This window comes from Amphiprion ocellaris, chromosome 22 (assembly GCF_022539595.1).
Source record: "Amphiprion ocellaris isolate individual 3 ecotype Okinawa chromosome 22, ASM2253959v1, whole genome shotgun sequence".
Taxonomy (NCBI): Eukaryota; Metazoa; Chordata; class Actinopteri; family Pomacentridae; genus Amphiprion; species Amphiprion ocellaris.
In genome coordinates this window covers 22,164,052-22,185,972 of record NC_072787.1, presented here as the reverse complement: position 1 = coordinate 22,185,972, position 21,921 = coordinate 22,164,052, and the positions used below count along the sequence as shown (strand labels likewise).

General features: G+C 39.4%; 1 protein-coding gene across 2 annotated transcripts in view; it reads left to right on the top strand.

The window, feature by feature from the left end:
* Positions 1-21,921, top strand: part of gpr158a (G protein-coupled receptor 158a) — a 91,219-nt gene that overhangs the window by 46,518 nt on the left and 22,780 nt on the right. For both annotated transcript variants that reach the window (XM_055007209.1, XM_055007208.1), the window contains exons 4-5: positions 284-510; positions 4,036-4,104. In XM_055007209.1, the coding sequence (XP_054863184.1) occupies positions 284-510; positions 4,036-4,104 (296 nt within the window). The remainder of the gene's footprint in view (positions 1-283; positions 511-4,035; positions 4,105-21,921) is intronic.

Genomic DNA, 21,921 nt, shown 5'->3' with positions numbered 1-21,921 from the left:
ACTGTCTGTTCCATCAACTCTTTATACGTCTCTCCTTACTTGCTAAACAGTTTTCATTAATCACAATCAGGCTTTTTGGATATACAAGTGCGTGGATATATATTTTCTGAAATGTTGACATTAGCTCCTCTCTTTGCTATCCATCACTCTGCTGGAGCACAACAATCATGAAGTCTGTGATGCTCCGATCAACCAGTGACACAAAGATTACTGGGTGCATTTCTTGTGTCTTTGAATATTTGAAACGTCGACTCCTTTCTTACTCATCCGTCTTGTTTGACAGGGATGGGGAGGAAGGGAAAAGCTGCAGACAGCGGCCCCAATGCAGACGAAGGTTCTTCCAGCGACTGCCTGCCCTGCCAGCAGGGCTGCGCTTACTGCAAAGACGACACTCCATGTGTGGCGAGGGAAGACGGAGCTCTGCGAATGGCCGTCCTCTCCTTCCAGTGCCTCTGCATCCTCATCGTCTTCATCAGCATGGTGCTCATATACCACTTTCGCAGGAATAAGGTACATAAAAATTCCTCGTTGTGAAGTTTGATCAGTCTGTGAATGTTGCTGAGCTGTTACAGCAGTGTTAAAGTTCATTTGCAAGCCCAACAGTGGATATCAGAGAACCGCGCCAACTCCACTCGCAATTGCAGCATCACATCAGTGTTTGATGTTTTCTGGGCCATATGGTCATCAAAGCCCCTTTGGATGAATAAACTAGTAATTCCATATGTGGGTGGTCACAATAAAGCTTTGAAATCATTTTCAAACGGCTCAGACACCTCAGATCAACTCAGAGTGAGCACCTTGGACGGTGACCAACGTGTTAAAAAGAGAACACAACAGAAAAATGGACTCTGATTTATCCACTGGGCCGCTGACCGCTTCATCTTTCACAGTGGAGACCTGGTGTTTAATTCGTATTACATATTCATCAAACCAATCTTTATTATGAAATTTGCAAGCGAGAAATATTAATGACTAAGAAAGCCATGGCCGTCTAATTTAACAGCCTCGCTAAGTAATATATTCTCGGCGTTACCTTGAAAGGTGAGTTATGAAAAGATGAGACCATTTCACGAATACAAAAAGGAAGATTCAAATTCCGATCATGCACTAGATACTGTACGTCCGTTGCACTTCAGCTGTTGAAGTATCAAGTCTTCCTGGATTTAACGATGTGCTAGTAGGTGCAGAAAATGTAATGGAATGTGAATTGGTTTTAACCCTCTGAAGCCTAACAAGTTCCTGGGTGTTTTTGTTCACTGTGGGCTCATTTCTTTACTACAATATAAAGTCCTGAACCAAAACGAAGTAGAGGGACCTCAACAGTGTCTTTTGCGCAATAAGACACAGTTATAATGCAATAAATCATATAAAAAAGCACAATTTTATACCGTGTATGCTACCAAAACTGAAAAAAATGATGACTCCACATATTACAGATATTTTACTACTTCCGTATTTTATTTGTTTCCATACTTGTTTCCTATCTGCTGCATGAAAACACAGCCTGCAGTTCAGCCGAGTTCAGCCAAAAATATGTCAAAATTTTTAGAATGTTACTGCTGAGGGGCTCAGAATTTTTATCTTTCTTATTTATTTAACAAAATATGCTCAGTACAAATGTTTATTTTTGGCAAAATTTAAAACAAGACATGTAAAATAGAGTGGTTTCGATAAAATATCACAATTTTAAGCTTAGATTTGGATAATTCCTCTGATTGAAGAGCTCGTCACATATGAGTACTTCAAGGAAAGTTGAAAATCTGATTCTTATTTCTTTTTTTTAACCATTACTGGCCCCCCAAAATGGTGTAATTTTCATGATTTATTAAAAGATGAACTTTAAGGTTAACTAATATCTTTATTATATCAGTCAGTAACAGGCAGCAGATAAAACAGAATTCATCCTACATGTAGAAGCAGTACTGCTTTGAATATGACCGTAAAGTTTTGTCACAGACCTGCTGAGCTCAATTTAAATGAAAGTTGTTGATGGTAGTAATTCAGTTACTGAGTTCACTTTGAACCCGAGTGAACTTTTGACTGCAAATGTAAAATCCTCTGAGCCACGAGGTATTTCTGTCAGTTATTAATTAATCTTAATTAATGGCTTTGTATTGCGCCATAGACATCTGAGGATTAGCCCGAATATTCTACACATTCCTCACATCGGAACATTCAGCTGCTCCGTCTCCCACACCTGAACTCTGCCGTTATAAGATCCAGAGTCGAACAAAAGATCAGCCCCATTAATAAAGCAGATGGAGGTCTGAGACACTCCGGGGCTTTGTCGTAATTTAAAGACCACTTATGTAATCCCCATTAATCTTATCAAACTAACTTTAAGACTCTACTTTCAAAGCTCTTCACAGACTTTCCGGTGAATTACAAAACGGCTGATTTTCACGAAGGAAGCCAGTTCATTTGGGATGCAGATTTGTGTTGCTATTTTATTTTAAACAAGATAAACATGACTCAGCTGGTGCACAGAAAGAGAGAGAGAGGGCTTCTGTTTCCTTTTGTGCGTATTTTTAAATGGGTGGCACAGCTGCCTCTTGCTCTTTGAAAGCCCCCTCAAGCATGTTGTCAATTAGAGGACGATATGTTGCTAAATATCTTACACAAGAGGTGCACAGAAAGCGCCTGAAATGGTGGACCCGTCTATAAAAAGCCCTCGAGGGAGGAGCTTTTCACTATACTTGGTTCTCTTTCAACCAACAAAAGAGGAAAGCTCCCTTCCTCTTTTGTTTTTTTTGTAAATCCGCCTGGAATGTTATAATATCCGACTTGTTGAAACCTCCTGCGATGTGAAGGGCATTTCAAGGGCGCTGAATTCTACACTACATGCAGCGAGAACAGAAGAAAAAACAGGATTTTCTTCATAATGTACACATTTGTGGCATTGCAATCCTGCAAACCAGCAATGCAAATCATGTCTGACCATAATTTTATTGCAGTAGTCAGTTGATTTAAAAGGTGTCACTTGGTCTTTCTGCATAATATGATTGCATTATCACTGAAACTAAAGCTCTCTCACTCAATCTTTTTCATTCAAGCTGTAGCCGAAAGAGGAAAATCTCTTCCAAAATCTGCATGTTTTCTGTGATTAACTAAGCCGGCAACAATGCAAACTGCAACTAAACATAAAAAGCTAGTATTTGCAGCAAATTGCATCATTTCACCGTGGTTACTTTATACTCAAATGGCTCAGATTTCATTTCAGGAGTGTCATGCAGACAAGTTAGCCTACTATGTTTAAAAGATATGGCACTGGTTGGTTGTTGAGCTGTGATATAAAAACTGCTGTTTGGCCGTTTGTTTACACAAAATGCAACCACATTGACGACTTCTTTGACACGGTGTCACCTAGTTTGGAGTCAAATCTGAGTAAAAATTCAGTAAATTGTTAAATAGGTTAGATTTAGTAGTCTCCGTTAGGTTGGGCGAGTACAAAGTTGTGAAAATGTGGGCATCTCCTTCCTCCTGCCACCAAAAATAATGACTTAATCCTTGAAAGCTGTTCATGCAGAGCATTCCTCCTAATTACAGCAACACTCTCGACTGTCCGAGCAATGAGAAATTGGTGTAATGAAAGCATATCAACAAACCAATCAACCAGTCAAACTAGAGACCACATTCCTAATTTGTATAATAACAATATATTAAATGAGATTTTAATGTAATGTTGAAATTTGTAATAACAAATCCAGTGAGAATATTACTCGACTCTTAATTTGGGAAGCTGTTTGCAGGGGAAAAGATCTAATAAATCTACTGTGATACAACGTTGGTTAATGAATATATGAAATTTAGCTCCTAGAAATGCAAATATGTTTCTCAGGAGTTGGCAAAAATGAAAAGTTAATCTTAGATTTAAAATCAAGAGGAGGACAGATGTACAGCTCCTAATAAATGCTAATATTGTTCTGATATACTGTTGTGTTATAGCTTGTTTTAGTTGCCAAAAAACAGGCATATTCAAATATATGCTATATAAATGAGAAGTTTTATAACCCCGATATGTTTGTGTTTTGGCAGAGCATCAGAGCATCAGGTCTCGTCCTGCTGGAGGCCATCCTGTGTGGAGCTCTGCTTCTCTACTTTCCGGTGAGCCTCAAATACTTGCTAGTTTGTGTTTGTGTGCATTTGTTAGTGTGTATTTGGCGCATCCTTTCATGCGCTCGTTTCTTGACGTGTGTTTGCTGATAATCTACATGCTCCTTTGAGCTGAAAACAACAATGTTCTCCTTGACTGAATGTTGGCATTCAGTTTGACCTTCAGTTCACACCGCCGCTCATTCATCTAAAACAGAATCAGAGATCAGAACAAAGTTTCGTATCTGCAGCAGCAGCAGCGCTGAGCAGGATTGTTTGCCTTGTCAGACAGTGCAAACCTCAGTCCATAAATCATACCGTTCAGGTGTTTTTTTTTTTTTTGTTTGTTTCTGACAGCTGAATGGAGCTGTGATATGTAGAGTTTTCACAGCCAAAAATGTGTGTCTGTGATAAAACGGGACTGGCAGGGACAAACATCCCAGGGCTTGTTGGTGACCTCCTGCTAACTGCACACAGAGCCGGCCAATGAACCCAGCAGCCTTCCAACGCTACCATCTGTTGACCAGCCATTCGTGCTGCTCCGTACAGACGGTGCTCATTCAGACCTGCGCACACAATCAAGCCCGTTTATCTGACCTCAACCTTTGAAGACTTTTTCATTCTTAATGAATGTCTTTACCCAAAGTTTCCATCAAACTGGTCAGCGACGGTCTCTTTAATTCAACATGTATATGTATTTTTAAAAGTCATGATTTTATTCATGAACTTTAGCTATATCAGCCACACTCAGTCATTAACTATTGAATACCTACCTTCCTTTTGATGGTTGCTGGATCGATTAATTAATGAACCTATTAAGTGTTATTCAAGCTCTAATCTTAACATGCATATTATCTCCTGCTCACACAAGAATTTGTGTGATAGTTAACGAAAATAATGCAGGTAGATCAAGACAAACAACTGAATACATCACTTTAGGCTTTGGAAAAAGCTAATGACGTTGACACAAATGATCAATTAATTAAGGAAATAAACATGAAATTAATTAATAATGAAAATGATGGTTACAGTATTCACCCCTTTAGAAGTTTTTCCCTTTAATTGCACTTCAGCATTGAATCCTGGTCAATTTAATTAGGCTTTTTGGACAGGAATTTACAACTAAAGACTCTTTCATGTCAAAATGAAAACAGATTTCTACAAAGAAATGTCAAATAATAAAAAATACGAAGTATGAAAGAATTAATTGTACAAGTATTCACCTTCTTTAAAGAGACTAACCTAATTCAACCAAAGTACAGCTAACTGGTGCTAAAAGGGTCAAAATATGAAGACACCTCTATCTGAAAGGTCCAGTCATCGATGAATCAGTGCTTTTGGCTATAACTTCACCATGAAGACAAAGGAAAACTCCAAGCAACTCCATGAAAGGTTTTTTAAACAGCGCAAGTCAAGGGATGGATAAGAGAAAATTTCTGAAGTTACTGAATATCCCTTGGAATATCCCTTAAGGCTAATGTTACAGCAGGTGTTTTTACCACCATCCCCATTTCATTCACATCTGTTTCCCCATGAGATCATGTGAGACGCTGCACTGCTCCTGATTGCTCCCTCTGGCACAATAATGTGAATACTGTCCCTTCGTTCGTCATATACCAAAATGTTCCACTCCTGTGTGCGCAAATGTCTCCGATTAGATAGCAGAATATCTGTATTTCTCCTTGTGTGCGATAGAGCACAATTTCACCATCTTCGGTTTCAAGGCATGAATCAAATCGATCAATACACGTATTACAGTACATGCTTATACTCATAAAAGTTTTCATTCTAGCCATCTTTTAAAGATTTATGTTGTGATCGTGTCCTGCAGACAGATTAGTTAAAGGTAAGCAAAGAAATATCAAGGTAAGTTAGTGACTCTCTTATTATAGTCCAAGAAATCGGTGAAATCTACTGTCTTTGATTTAGTATTTATTAGTTTTGTGTTGTTTCCTTTCACCCGGCTAGTAATGCTCATAAAGAATTCAAACTTGTACATCCAAGAACTGAACATATCTTGCGATTACTTCAACTTTTCTCCAAGACTGAGGCTCTTTTTTTCATTTTATGTATCAAAACCCTGGATGACTACAAAGTACAACAGTATTGTGTAATTAGTGATGATCAATCCATGCTGATCAGTGACAATTTTCCCCAACTTCCGCAGCAGCTCATTATTTTTGCAGATGATTAGACTCTGTCCGACACCCACATAGCATTGATTTACATGAAACCACCATTATGTCTTTCTCATGGGCGCTCGGGGCATCAGCTAATTGCAATTTAGTCGCAATCATGCGGAGCTATATGCTTAGCCAAGCAATACAAGGTAAAAGTAATTAAAGCCAACTGATTTAGAGGCGGCTAATCAATGCAATTTGCTGCGACAAGGTCCTGGAAAGTAATAATGTTCGAAATTTGCAGAGTGAAAGCAAGCCTGCGAGTCAGGTTATTGGTTAGTGAATGAATGCACAGCAGATGATATTCCTGTATCCAGCTGGTGTAGTGATGCTAAAAATAGATAGCTTGGAGAAAAAAAGGTTGTACAAAAAGGTTGAACTCCTTTATTGATCCAAACGCCTTTAAAGATTGCAGTTTAAATGCCTCAAATATTCTTGGGAAATAAGCGCGGTGAAATTCAGTTTGATCTGTTGTGTTATGCTGAAATGGTCACTGTGAACACTACCGAGCTCGTTTTGATAATATAATATCTTGTGAAAATAGCATCTTTCTGCGAGGCGCCGTGCAGCACGCTAGATTGATCTCCACCCTGATGCATTTCCACGTCTCCCCTGCGAATCCCACATGAGCCGTGGCTGCGAGGGTGAGACGCATCACTCCCAATCTAAATATAGATTCAGAAATATTCTGCCGCTGCTGCTTCTATTTTAAATAATTCCACTGTTATTAAGCAGCAGGAGATACATCTCATCCCGCTCCCATGGCATTCTGCTTTGTGGAGTAATGCAGTTTTTCTCCCCCCCCCCACCACCACCTTGTTCTCTCCCGAGTGTGTCACATGCAATAACTTCGGCCCCCCTGCTTTGAAATGAAAGGGGAGGAACATGGAGTGCAGAAGGAGAGAGGCGAAATTATGGCAGTGCCAAAGCCGACTATTTCCGTCTAGCTGTGGAGATGAGAGAGGGGGGAGAGCGGACACGCATTGTGACTCACAATGTGATCCCTGGATGAGCTTGCCAGCCCTGTGTTTGTCTCTTTGCTGCTTCTTATTGACGCTGCTGGTGAGGCTTAGATTGGAGTAAAGTGGCAGAGTTTGGATTACTATTGCTGCTTGTTTTGTCAGATGCCACCGGCTCTTCCAGGAATACACTCAGACAAGAGTCTGGACTTGTCAAAAGACATTGGATAGGTGATAGGCGCTTCACAATAATAGGGCAAAGCTGCAAAAAGCTGATTAATTAAATAGAATTGCACTGCTTTATTGTCCAAACTGCAGGTTACATGCAAGGCAGCAGCTTCCCGAGGAGAGATGAAACCTCTCAGGGAACAACAAAAGAATCAGTTAATCTCGTTTGCACGTTGCTTTTCCTCTTTTACTGTGTGTCACTTCATTCTCTTTGATTTTCTCCTAATTTTTCCTATCTTCTTCTACTCTTATTTTATACACAAGCAAACTAAACAAGACTGGAAACTGTTAAAAAAAAAACCTCTCAATGCACCGCAACGACATTCCTTTGTCTACTTTATTTTTAAAACACAGCTGGCATTTTTTTTGCATTTCTTAGTGATACTCAGGAGGCTGACAAGTTAAATCAAATGGCAATACTGTAAATGCACAGGCCTCCATACACTGCAAATGATGTGAAACGATAAATTGCTTTGACAATCAGATGTAAAAACCACTTGACCAAAAATACGGTTTCTACTCCAGAAATCTCATCCTACAGCTCCCTGGTAATCACCGCTCGCTTTAAGGAAACCGAGTTTGTCATTTACATGATGTTTTTTTTTTTTTTTTTTAAAAACAAGCTACTGCAGAGAGCCAGTAACATCCAGGTTAATGCATGTAAACAGGCTCTCTGCCTCCCAGCCCATCTGTGTGTGCAGCAGTGCAGGTCGCCCCAGAGACAGCTCCAGTCGCCGTCGTCTTCCTGCATGCTCTCCCTTGTGTAACATGTCACACCTCCTGCGCTGCTGCTTATGCATTCATAAATGCTAACGCGTATGTAAAATTGCTAATGTGCAAATGAGTATTTTTAATTTCGCTGACACCTTTTGTGGCTGTGGTGGGGTTGTTGTTTTTTTTTGCAGTGCACTTTGCAGAGATGAGTTGATGCATTTGTTACTTCCTTCTACTCATGTACTTTGATAAAACGTCATGGGAGAATACTTCATTTACTGCTGTATTCCATTCTGGTCTGCTGAGACTAATGTCAGTGTAAGTTCAGGTTTGAGCAGCATATTTATAGGACAATGTTCGTCATACTACAGTAATAGAGCAGCAGTCTTACGGATGTTAAATATTAATAACGTTGAACTACTTCAACCTTTATTATTAAACAATTCACCCTACAAAACCATCTAAGAGCCTTTAGAAAATTACAAAAAAGTACGATCCAAAATTGTTTCAAATGGGACCGCAAAAGATCAATGTATATGACCATTTAAGGTTTAGCTCATTTAAATGCTACACAACTAAAACTACTTCTGTGAAGTCCCTCTGATTAATACCAACAAACAAACTTTGCCTCGTGGTTTTTGTTTGTTTGGGTTTTGACTTGCACTCTTTTAATCCCATCATATCATCGTGCCCTCTTCTTCTGCAATGATTTAATAGCACCTGACTGGAGAATTAGTGCAGCCAACTGTTCTGTTATCTCAGTGTGCCCAGTTCCTAGCATTCATATAATGGCAGTGAATACAAATGTGCATTAAATCGCACTTTCTTTTGCCTGTTTTCTGGCACTGTGCTAATAATAAGTGCTATGTTTGGACTGAAACCTAACCTAACCCACCCACAGTAAATCCTCCAACATAAAACACACAAGCTCATTTGTTAGCACCTCTTTAAACAAAATCATATGAGTGTTTTCTAATTTGCTGCCATATCAGGTTGTATTTTGCGGCAACAGATGCCATACAAGTAAGGTTAGGGAGAAAATGCGGTTATGAAGCTAATATCAGCTGCTGGTAGGAAGGTGGATGCTGAAGTGCACTCTCAAAGTGTCAGGGTCGGAAGCTTTTCACAACCCAGTCATTCACCCTTACCTGGTTGCTGACAGATACAGTGCTTTCAGCTGCACATACTCCACACAGGTCACTTGTACTTGTGTAACACAGAGGTCATAGACTGACTGTTGTATCTCTGATGAGAACCATCTGTATGTAGCATTACTGATCTGGCTAATTCAGAGCTGCCGAAAACTCTATTCACCTCCCAATCCTTTAGTTGGGGACAAAGTGGAGGACTTCAAGAAGAGTGATTTCAAACCTATGGGCCAAGGTGCCACCTCAGCCCAACTTGGGGGCTTTAGCCTGCATGGCAGGCAGGCAGGCAGGACTTCACAGCACATCAGGGGGCTAATGAGAAACAGTATGACCAGGGGGATAATGTATCCTGACCTGACAGGCCATGAAACACAGTCTGCCAGCCGTTCCTCTGCCTCGCTCTGCTCTGCCTTCCATCCAAGCCGCTCTGACACGTTCAGTCTGACTTAAGTGGATCTGGAGACAGTTGCCATGTGCATTTGCAGCTTTCCCTTCATACTCTACTTCCCTTTTCTCCCTCTGCAAAATCCCGAGGAGTCTCCCGAAACATATAGCCAGTGAGCCGAGGCTGCACTGCTGCAGCTGCTGGAGTCCTCCCTTTACTTACTTGAGAGACTGGAAAAAGAACGATGGCAGCACCATGTGTAGGCAGGCTATTCCCTCCGATGCGTCTCTTTGTGACCTGGCAAGATGGGAATATCTCTCAAGATCTAACTGGTGATGAGGAGAGGAGGGAATTGTGGGAGGCGGGTGCGAGTCAGCTCCGGTCTTGGCTGTGCAGAGGCCGAACTGGATGTAATTTACACTCAGCCCACCTCAGGGAGCAGCGGGAGGAGAAGAAACCATTACCTCCCTCCAGAAAGCTGCCCTTCCCATGTGGCTATGAGTGTCAGCTTTCATATAAAAATGGATCCATTGCTATTACAACACCCCACCTCTCCTCTGCTCCCACCTCCCACCGGCGCTCCCTTCCTCCCTCCCACTCGCTCATGCTTAAGGTGTTTTGTAGATTAGAAAACCGAAAAAGATGGGGAATGAGCAGGAGATGATGATGACCAGAAAAAGAAAAAAAAAAGTGGAGCACGGGTGGACCGGATGGCTGTCACTATTTCATGTCAAAACATTAAAAGTAGCTTGAGAGCTTTGTTGTGACAGAATGATTCCCGAGGCTGCACCATCCCATTCTCCACTCAGATGGAGAGCGACACACTAAATGGCTGAAAGTCATTTTTCTCCCTTTTAGCTGGTAGCAGTTTCCAAAGAAACTGTGATAACAAAAGGCTGAAACTCACCACTGTCTGTTCTTTTGACTGGTACTGGCTAACATTTTCAGCTCTGGGATTTTTTTTTAGCTGTTTCTGAATCTAAAAAGTACTGTGTTTATACTGCATCACTGGCAGATGACTAATATATGATGTTTTATTTTGGCATTTTCATTTCAGTAAGTGCTCCATTAGTGCGAAGCTGCTCCTCTACCAATCATTGCTGCCAACCCTGAAAATAATTCACCAAAGAGTAATTCTGAATTTCTCAATTTAACTCTTTAAGCTCGGGGCTGTTTTTTTAAACTGGCATTTTTCAATCCACCTAATCAAAGCTGTAAATTAGAAGTAAATAACAGCTTTATAACACTGGCTGAGTGACACTTATGCTATTTAACCTGTTTAAAAGTCCTCAACTTTTATGCAACAGAAGTAAAACCAAACGAAAACATCCATTTTAGTTGCAATTACAACGTGATCTTGTTACAAGGACTTTCAGGAATGAGAAGTGTTAAAGGCAATAAACCTTTCTGGATCACACATTCAGCACCTTTCTCAGGTTCTGACCAAAAAACCATTAACTCTAAGATGCATAAGTGGGTCAAAAATGACCCGGTGAAGTTGTTTTCTTGCAATATCTTTGTAATGAAAAGTTTTTGTCATTTCTTATTCCAGCTATTCCTCAAAAAACATGTTCTCAACATCACAACATTTAATTTTTTAAATTACCCTTTATACTTTTAAAGAAATTGTAGTACTTGTATTACTACCCCAAGCTCTTTATCACCATAAAATCATACAAGAGGCGATGAAGTGCACAAACTTGGAAGGATGGAGAGTATCAACAGCTGGAGGAAAAGAGCGGAAAAATGTCAACAAAATTGATGTTGACATTCTTCCATTGCTGTTCTGTGTAATATTCTTCTTCTTCAATCATCAAGTATATACTATAAAGGGAAATATAAGCATATTTTAAACATGAAATCATTCATTTGTGGACAAGAATATAATACAAACAATATTACAAATTATTATTCTTAACCAACATGAAAAAAATGGCATAAAAACACATTGATTGTTATATGGGTGGTTTTTGACCCACTTATGGAAGAGTGTAGGGTCCAACCACTTGTGCATCTAAGGGCTCACAGATATTAACACAACTAACATCCTTTGCCGCAAAACCATACAAACAAATGAGGATTGACAGTCTTACATCACCATGTTCTCACAGGACATCAGGTGTGATTTGGCAGAAGCTCGTCACATTGAATGCATGTGAAACTGTGTTTTCTTTTTATATTAATTCGAACATTAACGTGGAGCACTTTTAAACCACCTAGAGTAATTCATTAATTCAGTTTACTAATTAACAACTACTTTTAGACTCTTAATTGCAATCGGAAGGAAATTAATTTTAAGCTGATAGCAAAGAACATGGTGTTTAGACTTAAAGCTGCTCTAATCAGTATATTTATACTGGCAGTGGACGTAATGTGAAAAAGCTTGTGGTGACAAACTATCAGAGAAATATCCGATACGTTAGTGTCTACATCCAGCAGGTATCCGTTTACAACCATCATATTAATCTCCACCAAGAAAAACTTAAACAAAGAGTGAATACAGAACTTACTCTGATCATGTAGTCAGAACACAACTCAATGTTTTTGCTGGTTGTATAACTAAGTAATTATTTTCTAACAGCTTACATGTATATCAACTTTATAATGTCACATTATGTCAATGTGGGGTGTACAGCTTGTTCTGTTGCCCCAGGTGGACAAAAGAATCAATTAATGCAGATTAATGTGTAACACTCAAGGTGCAACTACAGAAAAAACTGATTTCAATTGAAAGGCTACTAGTGTCACACTCTTGATCTGTTCAGACCATAAATAAATGTGAATATGGTCCTTTTCTTGCACTTCAGCAATCAACAGAACAGGTTTTTCACAGATATTTTCTAATTTTATGGTGTAGAGGGCAAGATTGCTCTCCTATACTCTGAAAAACTGCTCTTGAACACGTATCGTCTTTTCAGTGAAACAGAATCTTGCTCACTAATAACTGCTGCAGTTAAAGGATAAGCGTGTAGGATTCAGCAGTAGTGGAATATAATATTCAGAACTGTGTCTATTAGTGTGTAATCCCCTGTAACTACAAATTGTTGTTTTTCGTTAGCTTTAAATTTATTCCTCACATTGACATATAAGAGTCTGCCATGTTGTACCGCCATGTTTCTACAGTGGCCTAGAATGGTCAAATTAAAGATTTGCTTATTTACGCTTAAGTATGGCTACCACAGGTTCTCCAACACACTTGGAAAATGCAGGATGAAGAGGTCTGCAGGTCATGGTCTTGAGTTTTGTTCAGTTATTTCCTCTTTTGTTTTGCAAAGATCCCTGTCATTGGATGCCTCTTGTTTTACTTTCTCCCTTTGTCTGGTTTTCCCTCCCTTTTTGATCGTCCTGAATAGTTTCGACTGTGTCTTGTCTCTGCATTTGTTTCCTACGTCTTCCTTTGTTTACCTGCCGGAATTATCTCCCTGTGTTCACCATCTGACTCTGGTTTGGACATTTATTACTCCTTTTGTGTTTCTTTTTTTCGAGCATCAGGTTGTTGCCATGCTTTTCCGAACTCTTTAGATTTTTTTTGGTCAATCTTTGCAAACTCAATCTAGACTGTAGTTTCTTTTGTACCAGCTTTTTGATTTACGGCCACCTTTCCTTTCCTTAAATACCTGCCTCTGGTCTTTGCATTTGGTTCCTTTTCTCACTGAAACCTCAGCGCTAGATTCAATGAAACTCTACCCACTGCTCGTTTGACCCCTGGATGGGGATACAGACCACAGTTTGGTATTTTCACTCTCTATTGATAGTTGTGTACTCATTTCATGGCATTAAACAACAGGTCTGACATCCAATGTGATCAATATCTCCCGGGACTCTCACCTCCAGGGAAAAGGGAATCAATCCCTAAAGCTTTCATCCTTTGCAATGAACACCCTGCACATGCACATTTGCATTTTTATTGTCTACGCATTACAACTTAATTACACACTGCTGCCTCTCGGTACTTCTCTGCTAACTGCATTATTCTAATAAAAGAATCCACCCACTTCCTTCTTTTAAGTGTTATTTGTTGAATATCTCCTTTTTGCCCTACAGCGAGAGCTAATTAACTAAAGCGTCCTAGCACAAAATGATTTGTGATATGCTCTGTTGTGCATCCAGTTGGGTGTCATCATATTTTCGTTGTGGGTGTATTACCATCCGCACATGAAGCCTGGGGACTGGAAAGTACCAGAGTTTGTTTTGTAATGACATTAAAGTTAGGTGCTATCACTGGCTCCATTTACATTTATGGTGTAAATCAGTTAAAGTCCCAGTAAGCTTCAAACCTACAAGGTTGCACAGTGTCTAATACACCAAACACCAACCAGAGATACAATAAATTATGCAAATGGGGTTGAAAACTGACAGAAGTACCTGTCGAGAGTGAAAAAAGGAGCTTTGCCAAACATTTTCAACCAAAGACGCGCTCAAAGTTGTAAAAAGTCGGATTTTATCCCAAACCCTGATCTTTTCCAAAACTTAACCAAACTGCAAATGAAAGCGAAACTTAAGTTCCGAAATAAAACCAAAAAAGGTGAATAACAATACCTGAAAGTCTGTCTCCTGGATGAAAGTCCTATGAGTCTTGCCGCCATCACCTCTCTAACATCTTTATGTGGCTCTTTTAAACTGAAAAATCTCCTACATGTCAGTCAGTGTCAAGTCCTGACGTGAGCAGCACTGACACCAAAGGACACCCTGTGAGGCGCCACCGGCTTTGACAAAACAGCAGTTTTTGATGCCCAGAGAATGAAATCAATGATCGATTGATTCATGTGAGACCATGTGGCAGGACTGTATTTCACCTCACTTGTGTCCTGAAAAAAAGTAGTAAAAAAATAGAAGGAAAACATTGCACCATGTTGCTGTTACCTTTCATGTATTGACTTTGGCAGAATATTGTTCATCTTCATCTCAGTGTAAACCCTTAAAGACAATAGTTACTGCAGCAGAATTAAATGCCAGCTTGTTAGTATATAATAACATGCACAACTTCTTCTTTTTTTAAAAAAGGAAACCGTGTCTTGTTGGTCTTTTTATTTGTCTGCAGCTAAGTGGTGAAGTAGTTATATTTCCTCTTTTAGTTCCAGGATTTGTAAAAAAAAAAAAAAAAAAATCTTCCTCTTGATCCATGTGTTTTTTGCTCCCGTCACATTTTTATTCACTGTAGGCTCATTTTTCACGCCGTTCTAAAATCCTGCACCTCCATAGAAACAGCAACATAATAACTACCAATGGCTGAAATCATGCAAAAAGAAAAAAACAACAGTTTAATTTTGAATATTTACTTCACAAAAATTGTACAAACCTAGAAGCAACATGTACATATTATAGATATTTGACTACCTGTACTTTTAATTTGTTTCTGTATTTATCTGTCATCTGCTCTGTGTAAACACAGCCTGCAGTTCAACCCAGTTTGCTCAAAAAGTTCAAGAAATTTGTCATGTGATTGTTAGTCATAGCTAAATCACTAATGTCTTCTGAGTTGCACAGAGGAGCAGAACATTTTTCGATTTTTCAGAATCCTGCTACTGCAATTGAGAAATGTAGAAAAAAATGGAACTTTAATAAAATATTATGTTTTTAAGCATAATAGTAGTACAAGGGCTTCTCGTAAAGATAAAAAATCTGACAATTTGTTTTGATTTTACCATTCCTGACGATAGATAGTATATTTTTGGTGATATAAAAAAAAAGATAGCATGCTTTTAAAATTCATCTGTAGATTATGGCGTTTAGAGGGTTGAAGTCAAGTCTTGGGTTATGTTTTGAAGTACTAGTGAAATTGGTAAAGTTGAACCAAAACAAACTACTAACTTCAATTTTTTCTTCACACTTGGGTTCAGCTAATGCACCAGACTTCTCAAAGTTTCTGCTGCACTAAAAAAAAAAACAAACAAACAAAAAAAAACCAACAACTGCAGAACAGAGTGTCCCACAGCCTTTGCCAAACAAACACAACACACACAACAAAACTTGAGTGAATGCAGAGGTAGCCAGCATGATATTCGCTCCCTGGAAAGCTGCTGCTCGCACCACAGCTGGCTGGCTTGCGTCACTGTCGTATCAACAGGGACACTTTCTAGTGGGTAACCAGCCCACTGCATCTCTGTGTGAAGCCAGCTGGTGGGTGCTGAAATGAGAGATGATTAGGAACGAAAGATAACTGCAAATTAAGCGACTGAGTGTTGATTGAATGAGTAAGTGGGTGAGCGAGTGAATCTTGCCGTTGTTCGTATGCGCGTCCAGACTCCCAGTCAGTACCTTGATCATTGTTAAACATCCCACCAGACAGACGTAAAGATAAATCAGCGGATCGGGTCATGCTAATAATGTAAATGACACCTTCTGTTATTCTCAGCCCTTCAGCATTTTCCTATTTTGTCGTTGCCACTTAAATAAGCTGCTGGGTGACATGTGCTAAATGTCACACCATTAAAGTGACTCTGTGAGATTCAAATATATAATTTCTCACTGGCTCTGTCACACACATACGCCCTCTGTCTTCTTTTCTCCAGGCTTTTCTTCTGTTTTTTTAAAGGCTGTTTCAACTAGTCTTCAACTGCGTGAGTACAGAAAGAACATTTTAGTTGGAAATATAGTTTGTTGCCATACTGTCACAGGTTCAAATCCCCAATGACAGATGATATTCCCATCAACATCCAGCAGCCTTTTCAACAACAGTCCATGTGCTGCATTAAGACACAGTCAAATGAAGGAAAACTTCACATACCTGTTTAAATAACTTCTATGCGAATAAAGAGAAATGAATAATTACTGATTAAACTAAGTATGTATGTTATGAGTTTCTATTTATTGTATTCTATTACTCTATAGTGACAAATGTTTCTATTTTGTTCACTACATTTTCATAAAAAAACAGTTACCACAAATATAATGCCAACCAGTTTAAAAACACCAAAAGTGTCTGCAGAGTTGAAACAACACCTCTATATAACTGTTTCAACAGTAACTTTCATTAACGGACAATTTATTATCATTTATTATCAGACTGCATTAGTTTTAGTACCTGTGGACCCTGTACAGTTGTTTTTGTGGTTACTTCTCTAATTCAAGAACACATTTTAATAAATAAAATAAAATTTAAATGTTTATTTTGGCCTTTGCTTGGTTACATCCAACATGTCCTAACAATAACCCACCGCATGTTAATGATCACAAAGCCATTGCTGCACTTTTCAGAATAGTTTTGTGTATTGAATGCTTTTCATTTGTACCAAAGCTTATATGAGAATATAAACACCTCCCATATCCAGAGAGTGGACATACAACAGCCAATTAGCAAATCTTTGCATAGTACTTGTCCAAAAGCATTAGAATTTGCCTACCAGAACTCACAAGATCACTCATTGACATATTAGATTCTGTCACTGTATTTGTATTGCACACAACTTTTTTGCCCAGTGCTAGTTATGTTAGCTAAAGAGAGGTTTCAAAAGCAAAACAAAACCTTTATAAACTAAAGCTACTAACAAGACATAACTAAGTTCCAGAAGGTAAGTCAAAAACGATAGAGGGCTACCAAACCAAAAGTTCAAGAAGGGAACAAACTGATACAAAAATACAAAGTAAAACAAAAGACTTAGAAGAGTAGAACCACGAGAGACACACAAGAAAACCATAGACCACAACACCACTAACTTCTTGTCTGCCAATTTAGGCATTTTGTCACTTTTCTTTATGTATAAATACTTGAAAAATGCTGAAAGTGTGAGTTAGTGAGCTTTAGAGGTGCTAATAGGAGGATTTTCTTACTTTTTCCCTTGTTTTCCCGTCTTATTGTTAAGCTAACTGGCTATAGACACCAACCACATCGTTCCCACAGTATCTCCCTACGTCTTTAAAGATATAAAAGACAACATAGTTTGTGTTATATAGTCCAATGCTTATGAGGTAAGTCCTTTTTTTCTGTAAACATCTGGCCTGAATTTCCTCTCCTTAGTGACAAGAAAGGAAGAGATTTGTCCTGAGCGGAGGGTCCGTGATAAATAATTTCGTATTAATAAAACTGAGGCCTTGAAGGTAAAATAAGCCATGAAGGAGTGCTTCCGTCAGCCACTTAACTATCCAGCATTCCTCCAAATGTGCCATTGTGCACTTCTACAACTTTAAAAACTTTAATCTGCATGTGGTGGCAAAATATTACTCTTCTCCGGAGCATTTCTCGAGAACATTTTGCTCTGTGTTGTAGTTTACTCGTGCTTGGACTCTGTTTTGGGTGCAGAAGCAGGTTGTGTTAACGTCAGGTGTCTGGAGAGCCGGCGGGTGAAACTTCATCATCGCGGCAGCTGGGACGGTGTTCACCTGCTGGCCTGAAGTCAAAATAAAACCCCAGATATTTCCTAAAAATGCCCCTCTACCAGTTAGAGCTACACTCTTAGGAGCTTTACTGAAATTGCAGCACTTTTTAAAACTCCAACCATTGATCTGATGTTGATAAAACCTGCAAGAATCGACAAATTTTCAATGTTGGGTGGTAAAGTGGACGCACTCAGCATTTCCTGAAGCCTCTACTACGCTGTAACTGAGATGAGACGTACAGGAGGAGTGAGGGAGGCGGCTCAAGATTAGCTGATAATTGTCTCCTCGATATTGATGTCCATTAGATAGGTATACGCGCCCAGATCCTTTCAATCCCTTCACTCTTGCAGCACACTTGTGCATGCGCACACTCACACACACACATATCTGCGAATAACACTCGATCCCTTTCCTTTCCCACAGCGCTGAATCCAGGATTCCCAGCACTTAGCATTGATTATTAATGGAAGGTTTCAAAGGGGAAGGAGGGCAGAAACTGATCTTAGTCTTTATGCACGCTGGCGTTAAGAGAAACCCGTCTGAGGATGGAGGCCAGACGCTTCCCAGAAAGCCCACTGAAGCAAAGTGCAGTGCCAGAAGGAATGGTCTGTGTACTGAATTTCTGAGATATGACCGTCATGGCAGTGTTTGAGGGCAATGACTCGGCTTATTTGAGGCCCTAGAATCTAAGTATTGATGTCGGTCAGAGAATCCATGAGGACAGCAGAGGGATGAGGATATACCTTGTTGTGTTGCATGAACTGGAGAGTCCAGCGGGAGTAAATAGTTGGTTTTGTGTTACAGTAAAGTGTCATTTGAGCTTCATCATATTTATAATAATATCCATGGATGCAAAATCAAAATTTGCTAATAACTTATGCTGCCGTTGTAAATTGCATGAACAGTGAGTATGTTTTGTTTACATCTTGGGGAAGGGGCAAGAATGTATTTGAAGCACCCATTGACAGTATGTTCAGTTGGTGACCTTAGTGAGCGTAGAAAAAGGGGTAAAAACTAGATTTTCAAAAGTATATATGTCTCTATGTGCACTACAGTATCATTTAGAGTAGTTTTTGTAACCTGTCTCACAAAACAAAACTCACAAAAGATCCAGTTAAACAATGAGAAATGTGGAACCTTATACAGGGGGTCCTCGACTTACTTTGGAGTTCCGTTCCTCCAGCCAGACGTACATCGATTTAAGACAGAACTCCGGTGAAAATGTAAACAACGCCATTACGTGCATCATGGAGATAGCTTTCCTTTTCTTCAAAGCACTGCCATCAGAAGAGTCTGACTTACGCTTGGGAGCCATAATAAAGGGCAGAACGTTAGCGAAGGTAGCACAAGCCAACTGGCGAATTTAAACAAGACCGTCTTATAGCGCCGCATGACGATATATTTGTCCGCTCCGTTTGCCAGCTAGCTCCACATAACCAGTTCCGACGAAATGATGAAACGCCGTACATCATAAACCGAGGACCGCCTGTAGTGGTTTTGACACTGAAGGATCTGCTGCAGATATGACTCCCTTATATGACAAAATATACTTTATAAACACATTTCTAAAAGCACTGCTCAAAAAGCTTACTTTTTCAACTGAATATCTGCCTTTAAGTTTCATATAGCAAATAAAATTACACATTAACTTTCAAACTATCATTTCCAAGAAACACTAAATGTAAATGTAAAGATAAATTCCTCTGCAAACAGCCCTTTGATTGTGAAGCGGTTTCTTTATCAGTTGTGATCCCATATTTCAAGTATCATTCCTAATTGTGTTGTGATGTGTCATATTGTCGTGTAAAATAAATCTGTTCAGCTTTCAACATTATTAACGAATGAGTAGGTATGTCCAGATTTTTGAATGATGAATCAAACATAAAAGTCACACATAATCCCAAAAGTTTAAAAGACTTTAAGTAGGTAATCAAACCTGATTTCAGATTTGATGTTTTTATAAAATAAAGATACAATTTTGACATCCGATTGGTAGCAGAAAGCCGTGCTTTGCAGTAAAAACAAGGCAATAAGAATCTGCAAACCTTTGATGCCATTTTGTTTGGAGCTGAATGCCAACATTTAGCTTCACTCTAAACCAAAAGAAGTCAACTTTGCACGCATGTTTCCTGATAAAGATTAGGTTTAATCCTTAATCTTAATTTATATGCAGGAAAGAGAAGCGCTGCATGCCCAAACCTGAGATAATATTTTGTGTGATATACAAAATCTTTCCCACTACCTGCTAAAATAACTTGTAAGTGAGATCACACCAATAAAAGAGAAGCTCAGACTGCTAAATATGATAAAAAAAATTTTAAAAAAACTTTTTTATGACGGCTCGTTGGGATCATTTGGAGCCAGGCCTCGAGGGAGGAACGCTGCTGATAACACCTCGCTGTTTCTGCCTCATCACAAACAACAGCAGCCTCAGACTGGCACGTGATCCAGATCCAGCTGCTGTTTGGTAGTTTATCTAAAAAGGAGTCATGAGCCGCCGTTTTCCCCGGTGAATTTTTAATCATCTTCCTGTGCCCTCTCTCCGTCCCTGTGGACCCAAATGTGCGTCAGCAAGTTGCTCAGCGTCTGCTACGCTTTGCTATCTTTTTTATCAGCTCCTGTGTCTCTGCTCTTCATTTAGTAAAAAAAAAAAAAAAAATTTAAAGCTGCAAGCAGCGTTGGACGGGTCCTCGCATCCTTGCTGGTCGGCGAATCCGCGCACGTCCACCAGGTGGCGCTGTGACCGAGAATGCATGTCGGCCTATGGATGTGATCAGGACTGGACTCTGATCACACATGTAAAGTTTGAGGCAGATTGGAGCATGTTTAGGGCAGTTACACAGCAGTTGATGTTTCATGGCGAAGCATCAAAATTCACGAGGCCGCCATGGCCACGCCCTCAGACTTAAGGTGAGCATTTTGATAACTTTTGATCACCCATGCCTGGAGTACATGCTGGCCAAATTTCAGGTCACTCGGTGTTACCCTGTTTGAGTTGATAGCTTTTCAAAATGTGTAAAAATCACCAAAAATTTAAGGTTGGTGTTAAATTCTAGAAAGAAGAAGAAGATTAAAGAAAGAAAGTACATAAAAAAGAAGCAATTAAATAAATGGGAAAAAGTTAAGACAATTAAACTTTTATAAAGTATGGGGGGGGAAAAAGATGTAAGAAATTAAAGAATTGTATTTTAAAAATAAACAGGAAATTTGTAAATAAGTGTTGTAGTCTTTTGCAGTTAATTGATGGATAGGCGTAGTGAGAGACAGCTAGACAATGGAGTAGAAATAAGAATGAGAAGAATTCATACAGCACGGGGTTGCGAGCGGGAATCGAACCAGGACCTCAGCGTTGAGGACCTACTACATGCGTCAGTGGCTTAACCCGCAGAGCTATATGATCACACATGTTGCATGTCAGCAAAGGTGTACCAACCCAATAGAAGTCCAGGGGAAGGGCTAGGGTTGGAGAGGTAGGTCCTGACAGTTGTAATGTATACTCCAAAAATGGTTATAAAAATTAAAATTTTTCCATAATTTAATAATAAGTCACTCTAACCAAAAAATTTCAAAAATAAAGTTGAGGTTTTTCCGGCAGCGCTGTCGACATAGTAAACCTAAAGGTAGAGTTCAACCACAGCGCTGCCGGAAAAACCGCGAATTAATTCTTTGGAATTTTCGGATGCTTCGTTGTAATATTAAAAATATTTATGTGTAATATTTAATTAACCTTATTTTTCATTACAACTGTAAGGACCTTGCTCTGTAACCCTAACCCTTGACTTTCTGTTGGATTTATACACGTTTACAAGGCGAGAACATATGTGCTCATGTAGCTCTACGGGTTACGCCTCTGACGTATGTACTTGGTCCCCACCGCTGAGGCCCGGGTTCGACTCCCG